We start from the raw sequence: 18,383 nt of genomic DNA, 5'->3' as shown, positions 1-18,383 counted from the left end.
CGCAACATTTTCTCCTCTCATGTTACAAAATTGGCGTCCAGCTAAAATACCCACGGTGGTAGTATAATGGTCTCGTATGTCTTTGAGGGCGAAGACTTGAAAAAAAGGAGGGAGGTGTGTATCGGGACTGGACTGGGTCGATCATCGTTGACCAGGTAGCTCAATTGGTAGAGCATCTGGCTAGTGTTCGGAGGTCCCGGGTTCAAACCCGTCTGGCTGCTACAAATTTTCTCCTCTCCTGTTACATATGTTGGTATTCTTTGAAACAAATTCAGGCCGTTCAAGAAAAAAAAATCGCCTTTTCAATTTCAGAAGATTACTTTTCAGTATCATAGTAAACATATTTTTGTTCACAATCATATTCATACATCTATCACCTCAGTCACCTGTGTCCTTTGTGTAATCCTTTGGAGCACATCCGAGGAGTTACGGAAAGTGTGAACGTCATTCAGAGCACCTCAGCTGATTTTCTGCAGTCAATTATTGAACCAATTAAATGCATTGTATTGGTAGACTGGCCACCAGCCCCTATGTTTTTTTTTTAAAGAATTGCGTGCTAAATTCTAATACATACATGTACTAAATTATCTCCCTCTAGATTCAGTTTTAGAATCGGACATATCCTAGAGATCAAAATCATAAATCTCAAATTAAGCAACAATTTCAATATTCTAGAGACAGGAGACCAGTCTATTGTAATTGGGGCAAGGTATTACCAAGGATGCAGCATATTTGAGGAGTCGAAATAGATTTGAAAGGTGCAGAAAAATATGCACTGGTCTAAAATCAAGAGGAACCTTCCGAAGAATGAATAGATTATAAGACAACATAATAGAAAATAAACACAATGATTTATGTTTGTCAAGTTTTGTTTTATTTTATAATCATACCAGGAAAATCATTTGTGTTCCTGAAAAGTTTATTTGATGATGACACGAGGCCCAACAACGGACCATTCTAACACACATGATACATGTATTATATGACGATGCATCCCAACACGACGCCCTCCCACACAGACACAACAGACCTGTGCACTAAGGACATTTCACAAACTCTCGGACATTGGACAAGCCATTTCAGAAGTTTCTACGGCCATAATGGACCTACCCAGCGTAGATTTTGCACAGGTCTTTTGTGCCTTTTGAAGGGACAACAGACATTTTTTTATGTACATGGTGCATTGCAATCAGATTTTGTTGTACTGTTACCCACATGCATTTGTACCCGTCCACTTACATGACAACACTCACCGATCCCTAGGGACCAAAATACTCCACGCTCAGATTTACAAATCAGTTTGATAACACAAAATGCATTGACTTAAATTCAGATATGCTTTTCTCATATCCCATATATACTGACTTCATACTCCATTTATGCTGACTTCATACTCCATATATACTGATTTCATACTCCATTCATGCTGACTTCATACTCCATATACACTGTATACTGATTTCATAATACTCCATATATGCTGCTTTCACACTCCATATAAACTTATTTCATACTTGAAGGGATTTACAAAATCCTTCATAAAATTTCATATAATTACTTTTTTAGAAATTCATATAGATAAATAAATCTTTTTTTTATCTGCATTTTTCAAAAAGAATTCCTTTGTTAAATAATTCCAATAAGTCCAAAAAAACATTGAAGCATTCTTTCAAGTAAATAATCAAGAAATATGTTTTGTTTCCGATAAAAAATTATAGAATCCTAGTTTAACCGTGCAGTTTTATTCCACACTAAACTAGATTTAGGGCCAGAAAATACATTTCTTCCCTTCCAACTGTATTTCTGAGTGAAGTATAGAAAGTTTTTTTCCCTAGTTTCCATGCAATGTTAAATGGTAGCCTATAAGGTCCTTCACTGGGGCCAGGTAACATTGGGTCGACTCGTACAGAAACACAAGGCCATATACCTTCACAGGTAAAAACTCGTTAGTGTAACTCTCCAGGTAAAAACTATGTCAGTCTTAAATGGATAGGTGATCATTTCACATAGACCTAATTAGCATAAATCTAGCATAGAAACTTGTAAAAAACATTGCCATTGAATTAAAGGCCCTTCCTCATACACTTTTCAAAATGTTTTATCCATTATCATGACAGAATATAGCATACTGCTGAATAAATCTGTAACTTTCAGGAATAATTTTACAAAACATCTTTGGAAGATAAGTGAACAAAGTTGAAACTTTAAGATGAAATTAGAGTTATTTATACCAATAACTAACGACTACAGTAGGTTTTTGTTTGTGAATGATACCACAAATATGTACCTGTTTAAGGCTGTGAGCCAGGAATACACAAGTCTGAATGGAATACTTTGTAACATAAGGTATATTAGGGAAGGAGTTCCTTACCCTAAAACCTGAACTGGACAATGGCGTAGTACAGTGGCGAAGATTTATATGTTTAAACCCCGTACATGAAAACCCAGGTAAAAAGCATTGCTATCTTCAACAACTGTAGTTAAAACATCTTACTTATATATTCAAATATATATAAACATTCCACAACATTTTATCCACTTCAACTAATTTGGTAGTACAAAATGATCAAATTAAAATCAGAAATAAATTTATTCTTAATTCAATTAGTTTTTCAGAAATTAAATTTTATCTTTTGTTAAGCTACCCTAGTATATATTTAAACCTTGTCCCCAGCACAAGTGATACCCAATCATTATGGAGTTAGATGCACAGTCGACAGTCTCTAGACTTTCCGAGCCAGCGACTCTTCTGTAAGTAACTAACCACGTAGGTCACGGTAGTTTGGCCTTAAAAGATCGGGTGACGCGGGTTTTTCTCGTCGTTGTTGTTCCCCGTGCCTGCTCGCTAGTTATTACAGGTAAAGTACCGAGATTTTGATGCCAATCTATTGCAAAGGATTGCATGCTCATTCGTCCCTCTACATTCCTAAATTACCTTCAATTAGAACTCTACACCTTACTGTAATTACTCAAGTAAACCAAAAGGTTTTTATAAAACTTTATCACAACATCATTAGATAGATTACCGTACTATCGTCCGACAGAGTTTCATCAAGTGTCCACTTTTGTCATTTAGTTTCAATCATGTTTTTAATAACGACTATTTGTTGTTCTAAAGTAAGGAAATTTTGAAGAAATTCATTGAAAATGCCATAATTTCCTTTGAATATCAATTTAAAAAAATATTTTGCATAATAACCCTAAGATGTAAATGAAGTTGATTTTCCCCCTAAATTAAAACCACAGAATACTGAATTTAGTGTAATGTAAAATAATTTCCACAAAGTGGATATATGTGCTTATTAGTATAAAGTTGGTTTGAAACAGACATGTTTGTGGTAACACAGTTGTCTTTCTTGAGTTTCTCTCTACTCTGGGAGATAGCCAGATGGAATTTCATTTCTGCAACTTTGTGTCTCCAATTGACATGTACACCTCAGTATAATTTTCACAGTTATTTTGTTATTTTTCTTTCACAGCCGTAACTTGGGATTCAAATTCATTTTCCTAAAATGATAATTTCTTTCTAATCAGCAACTCCAGTTGTAACTCCAGCAAAATCTGAAGTATTCCTCAAGTGAACTGATTGGTCAATACAGCAGTGTAATAATTTCTTAGAGAAAAGTTTATTGATCAAAGTGGATTTTCACTTCATTGTGATAGTTTTTGCTGTTAATTTTTTAAGTGGTATTTGCGAAGTTCGTCTCATGATACTCTGTCAATGCTTATTTTCATATCATTATGAGGTCTGTACATATTATCGATGGGTTTCAAATATATAGTCCTATATCCATCAAATAGAAAATAAATTATTCTTTAAATGAAAGGCAACTTTATCCTTTTGTCAAAACTTGTTGAAACGAATAACCATAAGATTAAGAGTTATGACTGGATGTTATGTTTGCAAGAAGCATTCTCACATATCCTAACATTCACATGTACCATTTACACACATTCACACCACATTTACACATACACACATGCATACTACATAAAAATCACAGCTTATCCTCGTTAACCGTACCTTCACCACAATAAATGCAATCTTCTGAGTTAAATTCTCTCACACACCTGCATATATATATATATATACGCACACTCATGACCGCCTTATATAAATTACACATTTAAAAATGCAAGTTCTTTATACACATAATATTGGTAATTTGTTTACTTATATATATCTTATGTATAAAATAGCCTAATTGTCTACACCACTAACACAGGTAACATGGGGGTGGCAGGTCCAATCAACAATAGGAGAGGTATTTCAAGGGAGATAACTTTAAAGTTAGTTCATCTAATAAAATTTACAATCTTTGAATTTTTTTTACAGCACTGTAAGAATTTTTAAGAATTGTGAGAATTTTCACAAAGCAATATCTAACTTGAATGAAATTAAGCATCAGAGTTAAACATCCTGTAACATAAGTAGTATAACTAAACTAGGGGAGATTACTCTAGCATAACTTAAACTAGGGGAGATAACTGAAGTTTTAAAACAATCATCAAATACAGAGCAAAAATAAATCTTCATTAATTGAAAAGAACTCCCAACAATATCATCAATAATTTACATGAAATGGAAACATGCCATTGCATTTTAAACAAAGGAAATTCTCTTTCAAAGAAAATACTTATCTCTTTAATTAATTGAATTCAAAGTTATCTCCTTTCAATACCTCTTCAATATACAATTTATTGATCATTGGACTTGTACCACAGATTAACAACACATGCACACAAAAAAAACTTAATAGGTAACATCTGAGAGATAGGGGTGCTTTCCAATATCAATGTTAGTCTGTTGTGTCGAGTTTGGACCAGAAATGGCACACCAATGCCATTCCAACCCAATCCATTCCAACAGGATCCACTCACATAATGGAAGGCAGCTACATACACAATGTAGTTCAAGTTTAAAATACAAGTTTTCTTTGATTTTTGGTAAGAATTGAAGAAAAAAAAATTAAATAAATATTATATAATCAATGGTTTGTATATACGTATAGTCAGAAAAAGAAAGGACAAATATGAAATTTTGAGATTTTTTCCAACTATACAACATAAAATCCAGCATGTTGAATTACTACAATTATTTATCCAACATTATAGAGATGCTGTCATGTTACATAATTAATATGAAGTATTCCTGAGTCAAGAGTTTGAGAACCTGTTTCTCACATTAATGGGAAATGATATATTATAAAACAACAGCATATTTTGAACTTCTTTCTAAGGAAGACTAAACTTGATCAAACTGCAAGAATTAAAAAAAAAATTATTGTTTCAAATTGTATTAGTAGCTTTTGTTTACATAGATTTGTCTATTTGTCAATCAATGTATTGATTTTATTTGTTTCTGTACTGGATGAGGTAAGATAGTTTCACAGTCAATATTTAATAAACATCTTAAATAGGAAAACTTACTCAAAATTTATATACTAAAATTAATATCATTACAAACAAATTTTACAGGTATCACTTTAAAACAACATCAAATATTATTCAATGGCAAATGCTAAAATTCAACCTTTGAACTGCAACATATCAATATAATTTTACACATTTAAGTTCAAAACAAATTTTCTACTAAAATCAAATGAAAAATACCAGAGTTAAAATATCTAGGTTTGCAGACGGAAAAATGTTTAATCACTAAGAGGAAGAAATGTTTTTTAGAACTAGTCATCAAGGCACTTAATTTGTAACAAAACTTATACAACTTGTTATGGACAACTCAAGTAGTTTTTCAAACAAACAAAATGTAGCCATTTTGTAAGAGGTCTGATATATTGTACAGTAAAACATGTCTAAAATTTCAAGGGTCTTGTTCAAAAGATAATTTACTAGTAAAATCTCTGCTTTTTGTCATATTCCCTCCAGCGTAAGTTTCAGGAATTATTGATACAAGTTTATTTATTGTATCGTGTAAGTAATTATTGCAAATAAAGTAAAATTTAATGTATTTTTTTTTCTATTTTTCTCCAGCAGATTATTTCCCTTTGATACTGTATTACCTCCCTTTGATCTATGCTCAACTTTATTATCTCCCTTTGTAAATTGCATTACATTTTGTAGAGATTTTTCCTTTTAAATATTCCAATCGTTGATGATAACAATATACAATTTTGTATATCTTCAGGAAATCGTTCAAATGCAAATTGTCAAATACATTTATATAACAAATCATAGCTTTTTTCTACATTTAATACTAATGAAATCCATCAACCAAGTTTAAATCTCATTTTTTTTTTCTCATGTAAAATCTAAATTCAAATTTACATTGGGATATTTATTACCAAGGCTTAAGACAAAATGCCAGAGACAGTCCCAAAGAATCTTGAGAGGGTGTTTTACTGTACAATCCATTGACCGTTTTATTATCAATATATATCACTCCAGTTGCATCATTTTCCATGAATCAACCCAAATCTAGTATCTCAGGCAGTTACAGAAGTATCCAGAAACCATTTTAATGTCAATATAGATATTTATATATTAACCCCAATAAACTCTTATACATGCCCTACAAGGAAAACTCCAGAAACCATCCGAATGTTGACAGAACTGTTAAACAATATCAGTATATGGTACACATAGTAAGAAGTGTCTCTTTGAGTATATATATGTACCATTAGAACAGACCCGTTTTTCATTATTTCAGAATATACATTAGTAAAAAAAACACCATTATACTGTCTAAAATCAACCAACAACATATATATACTGACCTAAAAATCGTAACTTCGGATAAACACTGTCATAATACAGATAAAAACAATGTCTTTTTTCCAAATAATAAAATCCATTTATTTATTTTTAAAATGAATAATTAATTTTAGAAAACTCACCAAATGTAAAATGATTGTAATTATCAATTCTCCGAAATTTGTCTTTGCTATAAATTAAAAAGTTTACATTTTTATGATAAAAAATGTTATTAAACATTTAGTTTGTATATATATTAGTGTTTGTATGATAATATGAATATTGCAACATATTTAATGTTAATGTAATATATTTTGGATAATTTTTTATTTTCTAACAGCCATGGCAACCAAAATTAATGATTTATTACGATTCTTTGATGATGAAGTTTATGTGTAGTGGTATGACATATATATGGCAGATCTTTGGCAACCTTAACAGAAAATACCCTTGAATTTTGATTATAATTTTGCCGAAAAAAAAATCAATCTTGTCTATGAAATGTTTTATCACATTAAATTGTCATAAACTTTTCAAGCCATATGAAACTAATCAAAATTCAAGGACATTTTTTGTATGTAAATTTTCACACAATATGGCACTCTGACCCTGCCCGAGGTCAAGGCCTTTACGTAACTATGGTAACCATGTATTGTACATGTAGCACTGGAATTAGAGGTAAAGCATCATAAGCCAGAATATCTGTTTCACCTGCGAAATCAGGTATGTAATCAAGCGATTCCCAAGGCAACAGGTAGATTAGGTGTTACAGAGTCTGTTTCTCCCAATATTTCATTATTGCGAATCTGTCGTTTCATATATAATCCGGGAATTTGTTTTACTTTTAATGATCTCTCTCCATGTCTTGAAAACTACTGACTTCTTACCAATGCCCCATTTCAACCAAACTAAGCACTGCCACACTAACGCCGGCTCACAAACCTTTTTTAGTTAATATCACCTATCAATATTTAGTAACACTTCCAACCAGCACGGACAAGAAGTTACAAATTGTCTATGATACGTGGGGCCCCATCCTTTTGCAAACGAGATCCTTATCGACCTCGGGTCATAAGGACCGTCTACAAATCTAGCGTCCTTCATGCTTTTCAAGAATTCCACACAATCATAATCAAATATCTTTGATGATCGCCCTGGAAGCAACTTTATCACAATTGGCGTCCGTGAGTTTGGGGTGTCGAACCACGATGAATTCACAAATACGGGAAACAATGATCTGTTGTAGATCCAAACTCCGGAGTCTTCTCGACTAAGAACGAGTCCGAAACCAATTTTCTCTCTAGTCCTTATTATGGGATCGAGTTGAGTCCCATGCTGAAGAACTTCGAGAGAGAGGCCTCCCCCATGAGGTAGCGATTGAAATATATTTATAGATGAGTCGAACACAGTGAACAGGCGCCCGACACGCTGCCGTAACTCCCAGTAGGCAACAGTACACCAGTGGGGACCCCTTGAACTGCTATTGGTTGTGTCACCTGCAAAAACAAAAACAAAAAATTTACTTAATGTTCCTTTGTACATCACAAGCTTAAGGAATACAGTAAAAATGTACATTTATGTGATGGGTAAATTATATACCGTAAATACGAAAACCACGGAAATTTTCCCTCACATATATTGTTTTTTATATATGTACACTTTTTTTTTTAAATTGCAGAAATAAGCCCGCATGTATATATATATAGTTAATAGGTTACCTATCAAAATCGCGAAATCAAACTCTGAAATCTGAAACTAAAGAAAGATTATTTTCTTCTGTACAGTAGAACCTCGTTAGTTGGGACACTTTATTTTGTGTACAGTAGAACCTCGTCAGTCAGGACACTTTATTTTGTGTACAGTAGAACCTTGTTAGTCAGGACACCTTGGTTTGTGCACAGTAGAACCTCCTTACTCTGGACGGACACTTTGGTTTGTGTACAGTAGAACCTTGTTAGTCTGGACCCTTGGTTTGTGTATAGTAGAACCTTGTTAGTCTGGACACTTTGGTTTGTGTATAGTAGAACCTTGTTTGTCTGGACGGACAGTTTGGTTTGTGTACAGTAGAACCTTGTCAGTCTGGACACTTTGGTTTGTGTAAAGTAGAACCTTGTTAGTCTGGACACTTAAGTTTGTATACAGTAGAACCTGGTTAGTCTGGACACTTTGGTTTGTTTACAGTAGAACCTAGTTAGTCTAGACATTTTGGTTTGTGTACAGTAGAACCTTGTTAGTCTGGATACTTTGGTTTGTGTACAGTAGAACCTCGTTAGTCTAGACATTTTGGTTTGTGTACAATAGAACCTTGTTTGTCTGGACATTTTGGTTTGTGTACAGTAGAACCTTGATAGTAGAACCTTGATAGTCAGGATACTTTGGTTTGTGTACAATAGAACCTTGTTAGTCTGGACATTTTGGTTTGTGTACAGTAGAACCTTGTTAGTCTGGACCCTTGGTTTGTGTACAATAGAACCTTGTTAGTCTGGACATTTTGGTTTGTGTACAGTAGAACCTTGTTAGTCTGGACACTTGGTTTGTGTACAGTAGAACCTTGTTAGTCTGGACACTTGGTTTGTGTGTACAGTAGAACCTTGTTAGTCTGGACATTTTGCATTGGTATAGTAAAACCTCTTTACTTTGTATACTACACCATTTCTATAAAAAAAAAAAATTTGTGACACTGATTTTTTCTCTCTCCTTTTTGTCCTACATACCACATACATACACTATCAAATATCATAAACACATTATAAATTCTATAAATTCCTGCCTTTTTTTTATCCTACTTTCCCTGTTTTTGTCTGTCTATCCTTGTATATGTCCTAAATGCAACCCGTATCAATAATCTTACACATTCTATAAATTTGTTTTGTTGTCTAGCCCTGTTTTTGTCTATCATTCCTTGTAGGACCACTGACTCATAATATCTGAAGGAAAAGTTAGACAGCAGTATGAGGTAAACAAGCCTAGACTCTCTATACACACACCAACGGCTCCTATCATTTCTTGGCTCCAGTGGGCCAGTCCATTTCTACCTAGGAGCCGAGGGGTGGGCAGGTTTGATATCAACAGTGCTATTAATCAATACTGGAGCCTAACTGTCATTCAGAATCTCTGCTAAAGGGGCCCAGGGAGGGAATTTTAACCCTACAAATATGATATATACTATAATAAAGGGGCACTAAAGGGGAATTAATTCATCACTTACCGAGGCCAGGAGAGCATATTAATAAATTGTATTCCGTATGGAAAGGGCTCTGTGGAATAGATAAGAGTACAGATAGCTACTCTGAAGGGTGATTAAAAACCTATGAATATTATATACTGTTACAGTGAACCACACATGGGTATACTTACAATACTAACAGGATTATCATTTATAATGATGTTATCCACAGGGGAAACTATCCTTAAACATGGTACCAGTACTTGTGTGAAGACAACAGGAGATCTCGTCTTACAGGTACAAACAATGGTACATAACACCTTTTAATTTTAGAAAGTTTTTTTTTTTTTTTTATCATCCAGGGTCATTTTGAGGCAGTGAGGCAGGGATCTGTTTGAAGTAGCTGGTGGATACCTCACTGAACAACACACAGGGGGCCTATCATATCCAGAAGAAATTAGGGTAAAGTTCTTGGTCAAGGACATAACTTTGACAGCACAGATCGGCCCATTTCTCAGCCTCCTGAGAAACAAACCACCATGGGTATGGAGCGATGAACTGTCAACATTACTGTACAAAATGTAATACCAAATTATTATAACCAAAACATGTAAATGTGGCAGATGCTGTTTAACAATTGAAGGAATTGTTTGACAACACCGGAAAACAAACATTTCTTAATAGTTTCAACTGCAACAGCTTTAGAATCAAACCTGTAAAATCTTTAATACAATGACGGTTCTCCCTAGCTAATACAAGTGATCAATTTCATAATCAATTTCTTAATTTTCATTAAAAAAACCATCAGGCTTTGATTCTCAAATTATATATGAGGTATACATATGGGGTGAATTCTTTTATGGTTTCCTATATATGGATTTCCTAGATATCAAAGGTTATTAAAACTGGGGCCAGATAATTTTAGATCACAACTTATTTCAATAATGTATTTCAATTCAGGTATGCATATATTATAGTATACTAAACCAAACATTTCATTTTCAATTAAAGATTAACATACATCTTTCTAAGTCCATGATGCGTTAAACTTTTCCTTCTATTTTGTGAATTTAGGTCATGATGTAAAATAATTACAATATTTAAATTAGTGTTAAGCTAAATTTTATTTAAAGTTTTAAATTTTAAAGGAATTGTTTTGTTGAACTCTACAGTCCAGTGCAGAGAAATTAGAAAATGAAGCAAGACAAAGTTGCAAAACAAAATTATCCTGTCAGAAAAAAAATCAGAGTCTTGTTAAAATCTTATATCTATTTTGTGGATATTTAGGTCAGAACACACAAGAAATGAACTTATACACTGCAAATAGCTTGGCTGGCAGTAACTGGTATACTATCGTACATAGCTCTGTATATATACACTAGTGGAGCTGGTGGGGCCCCAGACATCTAGTCTTTCTGAGGCGACAGAGTTCTCCCATCCCTCTACCACTATAACATACACTAGTATATAGAAACAAGTCTTTTCTTTGTTAATACACCGTTCATCTCCACCACCAAGTTTTTGTAGCCGGCCAACAAAAAACTGCCAGTATGGCCGAGTTCTATGTTAAACAACAACAAAGCAATCAAAAATATTTTGTTTCATCCTCTTTGTCGAGTCTTTTTCTCCCCGCCTACGATCCGATCAGATCCACCGTGATCCTAGCTGATCAGTGAGCGAAGGGCGCCGCAATAACAAGTTGTCATGTCTTCATGCGTATATCATCAACGTTTATCATTTTAATGGCCGTCAGTAATTGTTACAAATATGTAGGTTTGGTTAAGGCTGAAATACTTGGTAGGATTCTAATGGCCGTCGGTAATTATTACTGATATACAGTAGTATTGATTGCAGCTGAAATGGAATTTTAATGGTTGTCGCTTATTGTAACTGATCGAAGTTTGAAGGTACACTGGTCTATACTATCAATACTTGAGGACATTATTTTGACTGATAATTTTCCTATGTGCAAAATAATGAAATTGATGACAATTTTTTTTTTTAAATAAAAATATTTTAATTCCCGAAAATCATCCAATGCATGTTACATGGAAGTGTAAACTGAATGAGAAATTTACGGTACTATACTGAAAATGCACGGATTATACATTTAGATTCAGTAAGTCATGGCCCAAAACAAATTGAAAAGCAGAGTACGACAAAAACATTCCATTTTTATGACAAACAAACTAGCTGTAACTTGTTCAAAATTATTAAAATATTTAAGGAGAGTTGAAATTTACTTCAAAAGCAATCCTTGCCAACATGAAAGTGCTGTATCATTGACATTTTGCCCTTGCTCATTATAATCATGTAATTATACAGACAATTTTCCGCAGTACACATAATCTAACATTTATGTACGGCAACATATTACCTCGTCACCTGATTGCTTTCATAATTTGACATTTTTTTTGTAGTAATATTCCAATTTTGAAATAAGAATTATTAAAGGATTATATTTCTTATGAACCACTTACCTACTCAAGAAATCCCAGTAATTCGTAAGATATTTAAAAAAAAATAATTTTGTCATAACCTTGAAGCCATAGGGTTTACAATATTCATGTGAAAAATATACCTTGCCTGCCTGGTAATAAGCCCACCACTAATTATTTTTCCTTCCTTCCATGCATGGAAGGTAAAGAAGATGTGGGAAAGGCGCTCTGGATGGGAAGAGTTTTAAATTTCTGTCAAGGAAGATAACTCCATTAAATGAAAAGTTAGAAATTTCATTACAAATCGATAGCACTTTTGGTATATAGTAGAAGACAATTTCTGATTTGAATTCATGATGCTACTAATTTCTTTCTCCTCTCAGGAGTCTGCCAAAATGCATGAATGTTGGTCAAAACAAATATTCTTGTATCCAAAATAGCTCGTCTGAAAGTCGTCACCATGATATTGATGCATTTTTCAGAAGACCCAGTCACCCATTTCACATCTGACTAAAGTACATTTCATTTGAGGATTTTTAAATGGTTCTGCACATCTATGTTTTCAGAATACATTTAACCGTATTCCACTGGAAAACACTTATTTCAATGACATACTCATTTACAAAACAGCTTTGTCCTCTCACAATAATAGCCATATGTATTTATTTCTCTAACAGAAAACACATCAAGCTATTTTTTTCTAAATTCTCATAACACAATATAGCAAAGTGGTAGCTATCAATCACACTAATTAAAATAACACGAGAGTTGTCTGCCCTTCAATCTGTCTGGTTCCCAACACATTATTCAGTCGATCAGGACTGCTGAAAGCACTACTATCCTTGTAATAGGCACAATAAAAACAAGGCTGCCTACAAGCCGGTAATGGGACTGGCTCCACAGTAAAAGTCACTTTTTTTTCATTGATAGCGGGAGCTCATAGCAAGGTGCGTTATACATCAGGGAGATGTAGATAATTTTTCTCTTGCAATTAATATGGACATTCCGTGTAGCAGTAATGTGTAGGAAATTAGGAATCTTCTGGCGTTACACAGTTTCTGGAGTCGAAGGTCTATGTCCCGGCCAGAGACGGACATGGGCATGACATTTTGTCATGAATGATATCAAGTAAACAGTCATATGTAATGATAATCATTAAATGTTCAACGTCATAGAATTTTATTTTCCTTGTTTACAAATACATGAACAACACTTGTTTTGAATGTATCTTGTTCCCTTAGGGAGGGGTCCTTACCTATAACTTGCACTTGTTCTCTCAGGGAGAGGTTATTATTTGTAATTTACTTCATCATGGAAGGATTTTTATTTGTTTCTAACTTCCTCAGGTCCATATGGGTGTTTATTTGTAATTTAGTTGATTAAAGAGGGGTTCATAATTGTAACTAATTTTCCCAGGGAGGGATTCTTATCACTGGTAACTGTAAAAGTCTGAATTTTGGCGAAAAATCTGAGTTTTAAAATACATATCTGAATTTCAGCCGAAAAGTCTTAGTTTTTCAGATATACATTTTATATTCAGATAAGTTGGGGGAAACTCAGATAAGTATTATAAAATTCCGATTTGCATGCTGGAATTCAGATATGTTGGGTAAAATTCAGATGTTTTCTTATTTGTGCCCTCGGGCACCCCTTCTTGCCGGCGAGAGCAGCACAGGGTTTCACACCTCCCGCGGAGCCGGGTGTTCATGGTTCACCGGCACCAGCTTACCTTTACCTGTGCTGTATAAATCATCCGCGTGCGACTCGATCGGTCACCAATATAGACTATCCTACATCGGTCGCTGTAAACTTCAACATTACGGCCGGTAAAGTGTTTTAATTTGTGATTATCTTCGTCTGTTTTTAGTGTAATGACCAGTGTCGTTGTTCCGTGTGTTGCGTGTGTTTGATACTTTTCTACCTCCGATAACAAAAGATCTGACTGCACGGTGCGGTGATGCAATCGGACCGACGACGTTTTGTCACAATCGACAACCAATATCTATTTCCAATTGGTATCTAAGCTTAATTAAAATGATATTCTCAATAAATCTGTTCACGTGTTGTTATCTGTTGAAACAGTCGGTTCGTAACGTAAGTAGCCGCCCATATGTACAGTACTGTGCAGTGCGTAATTAATAAAAATCGTGTGTTGATACCGATATTCGCACTGTTAAAGACCTAATATTAACTATATATGCGCTGATCAGCATACATTTAACGTAAAAAACGGACCCAAACCCACATTGTATCTTTATTTTTGTGTGTATTTTTCACCCGTTCGATAGCTTGTTGTCGCATGACTAGTTATACGTCTGGCCGAACACAGCGCCAGCAGGCGGTCTATTTTAAGACCGATCAAAAGGCATAGTTTACGCAGTGTGTCGCCGTAAGTGTCGTGTTCTCTTTGACATTTTCATAATTGTCTTAGGGAGCAGGTTCGTTATATCATAATTGTGTTTACGTTAATATAACACTATTGCCATTTTCTTGTTTCAGGTGTCCGAGAACTGAAAACATCAAACCAACTTTCTTACCAGTTGCCTTTCCTGTATCTAGCCCTGGCGATTCTGACTATCTTTGTTCAGTTCAAACACACTCTTAGAATTTGATCATTTTTAAATAATTTGATATGTGCATCGTGTAAAATTTTGACTAATTTCTTGATATACTGGGACGTATATTCTAAATAAATGGTATACGTAAATATTATACCGACACATATAATGTATCATGCTAATTTTCTGAATAGTACTTGCATGTGTATCGTTTATCGTAATGTTAATACTTTTGTGAAATGTAACAGGACCGGATGTATTGTTCATCAGGATAACTTTCTATTAATAATGGGCCGTATTTTACCCTATTGGGTCACATTTTGATAATTCATTAAGCAGAACAGGACGAAGCGCACAGCGTACGACTATTAGATTATTTCTCTTATAAATTTATATAACAGGATATGTGTTGCATAACATTTTGACAATTTTCTTCATATACATGTACAACAATTTGATAAAGCTCCACATGCTAACGATGTAATGTAAATGGTCTCTAGGACAATATAAAGGAATGAAAACCAAAAGATTATTTTATGTAATGATTCGTCGATGCACAGGACTTAGAATATGCCGGTCAAGCTGATGTCCATCAGAATATGCCGGTCAAGCTGATGTCCATCTTCCTCAAAACCATTCTTGAAGTGGAAATATTTATCAATTGATGACCAGTAAGAAGGCATCTTCGTCATTTCGTCAGCTGAAAGACCGTAATGTCGTAATACAGCGGACGTAACACCTGTTAAGTAAGTAAGTAGAACGAGTGGAAGCAGTCAATGCAAATTCTGGCAACTTGCAACCACATTACTGTATGATATCGACTGCACATGCATCATTTAAACCAGCTATTTGACAACTTCGTTAAAGCTGAAATAAATGTATCTTCCAAATCCGAAAATAATTAAGGAACGACTTAACTAAATGTTGGTATTTTTTTGTGAGTAGAGTAAACCACATCTGTATAGATTTACGGATACGAGTCGGAATGGGTACGTGTCGTCTGATAAATTAGTCGTATGGGATTTGAATATACAATAGGTTTTTGAATGCCTTTATTTATCACCGTTGGTTGTTACGTCAGTTGTTTTGATTAGATACGTGTCCGTAATGGAACATAAAACATTAGAAACACAAATTAACTTGCCGAACTTGTTGAATTATTATAGTGTTCCATTTTGCAAGTATTATATGATCGATGTCGCAAATGTCCACTTTTTTATTAGTGTGAAGGGCTTTCGTCCTAGGGGCTAATGTCCCGGGGGCTAATGTCAGGAGCGGGCTTTTGTCCGTACCCCGTTTGTGTACATAGCAGGGAGCGGTAAAACGGCTGTAAAACGTCAACATTGAATCGTCTGATATAGGTGAAAATATCCCGTTTCACAAATGATGTAAACCTAACAAAAATATGTTATTTTCGTGGTTATATAAATAACTTGCTGCAGTTACGAAAGCGCCAACGCTATCAAAAATTACATTTACATCAGGTCAGAAAAGAATGTCTACCGGACGTACCTGACACCTGCACATGGAAAAGAAAAGGTTAGAATTATTACTTCAATGCATGTGCTCATGTGTACACATACTTTTTAACATGTAATTACATAATCATAAATACATGAAACTTTGAGGAAACGAATTTAAAAATACACTCTCCAATCATCGTTGTTTATCAGCCGTTCCACGGTTTAACCTGTATAGATATGATTTTGTGAATTATGTTAAATAATATGTCTGTACTCTAAACTGATGGGCTAATTCGCTCAAAGTCCTAAAGAACTTGAACTGGATGTACCTGACACCTGCACATGGCTAATGTGGCCACCTGTGGATAGCGCTTTGACAGGTAGGTAGAGTACCTTTCTAAAGGACGCCTCCAGTCCGTTTGATCTGATTCGAGTACAGGTAAGGGACATAGCTTGGAGCAATCAGATAATCAAGATGCTTATTGATTAAACACAGCAGTTGTTAAGTTAAGCAGCTCGATATCAGCATCTCGTTTTCTTCTTATGTAACATTGATCAAAATATATAATCCACACATGCATATACATGACCCCTCCCCGGGTCCTAGATTTCGTTTGTCGATAATTAACAGTCGATTCAATTTACGTTAAAACGTACTATTTTCAGTCAGGAGTATGGAATTTGCCACCCGACATTGTCACTTCTAACCGCTGGCCTCAGGTTTGGCGGAGTTTTGTGGGGGACTGTGGAGAAAAACAGAAACATTTGCTTCATAGCAAACTTTTTATTTGGCTATTTAGTTATATCATTTGTACACCACCTAAGATGTTTTCTAATTAATTACAAATTACAATAGGCGAATTAATAATCGACCATGTTTTATGTCTATATGTCATCGTTTATAATTTTAATTGTGTCAAGACAGAGACGCGTTATCTGATATTCACGTCTCGGATCCAGGTAAATTCGTGCAAAATACAAGTCTTCATACACGCACTCTTTCTTATTCCATTACTGTCCCTAAAAAAATAAAAGATAATACTAAATACTGTTTAATCACTTAACAGTTCGCATTTATCTTAAGTATTTATCTCGGTTAAATACTTACTGTAGATTATCGTAACGAATGTTTGATCAAAGTATTACAATGGGTCCTTGCTATGGGAATCCACGATACATCCTTAATTTGTACCGGTTTAGATATCGGTCGTCAATCCATAATTCGTTTTACCAATTTTGCGAACTTTATTGTTAAGGTGAGGAGTTTTCATAAGCAAAACGTTCATGTACTAGATCATTGTTTCAAATATGGTGTGGTCACTTCCCTAGTCAGTTACAATACACAACCTCTGCTAGTCCAGATGACACTGATTACAGGTCAATTATCTTGTTCACTGGACCGTTGAGAACTCGGCGTGCCATCGACAATGTCGCGGTGTCGAGTTCTACAATAATATAGATATAGGGACAATTGTATTACATACCCATGACATAGGAATGCATATTTGAACAGATTTCAAGACCATGAGCTGTGACAAGACTACTATATTCTGTATGTATCCTGGAATCCTTCATACTGTGTTGCTTTTGGAAATGAATTGAATTACGTAATATCCTATCTCGAAGGTAAAATACAGAAGAGTCCTTGTTGAGCTACGGGGAGAAATGGGTACTTGCTGTGGCGACATCCCGTAGGGAATGGAGACCCATATTTTATCGACTAAATCAGTATCCCAGGGTTAAGATGAAATGTTCGTTCATGTATTGTATGAATAAAAAGATAATCTACACGTAACGTTTAGGATTTTATTAGAAGATTTGATATCGGTAAAATGATTCCGGCTATGATTTTATGAGTTTAACTTTATGAGGGTCGGGAGTAAAACACGTAAAATGAAAGCAAAATGACGCTTATAAATCCAGATACATTTAGAAAATTATATTTTAAAAAAACGTTACACAATGTATACGTCCCATTCTATTCAGAAAATTATCGAAATGTTGCAGGATATATCAAGAACAAAATCTACATGGCACACCATTTACG

The 18,383-nt window shown here is 34.5% G+C and overlaps 1 protein-coding gene across 1 annotated transcript in view; it reads right to left on the bottom strand.

Moving 5' to 3' along the window:
• Nucleotides 1-851: 851 nt before the first annotated feature.
• LOC117314986 (mothers against decapentaplegic homolog 6-like) overlaps nt 852-18,383 on the bottom strand; it is a 48,015-nt gene continuing 30,483 nt past the window's right edge. Inside the window, exon 4 of the mRNA XM_033869109.1 lies at nt 852-8,207. Within this exon, the coding sequence (XP_033725000.1) occupies nt 7,669-8,207 (539 nt within the window). The 3' untranslated portion in view covers nt 852-7,668. The remainder of the gene's footprint in view (nt 8,208-18,383) is intronic.

The sequence above is a fragment of the Pecten maximus genome, chromosome 17, assembly GCF_902652985.1.
Source record: "Pecten maximus chromosome 17, xPecMax1.1, whole genome shotgun sequence".
In the NCBI taxonomy this organism is placed as follows: domain Eukaryota; kingdom Metazoa; phylum Mollusca; class Bivalvia; order Pectinida; family Pectinidae; genus Pecten; species Pecten maximus.
The sequence above is the reverse complement of the archived record's forward strand: the minus strand, read 5'-3'. Positions and strand labels throughout refer to the sequence as shown.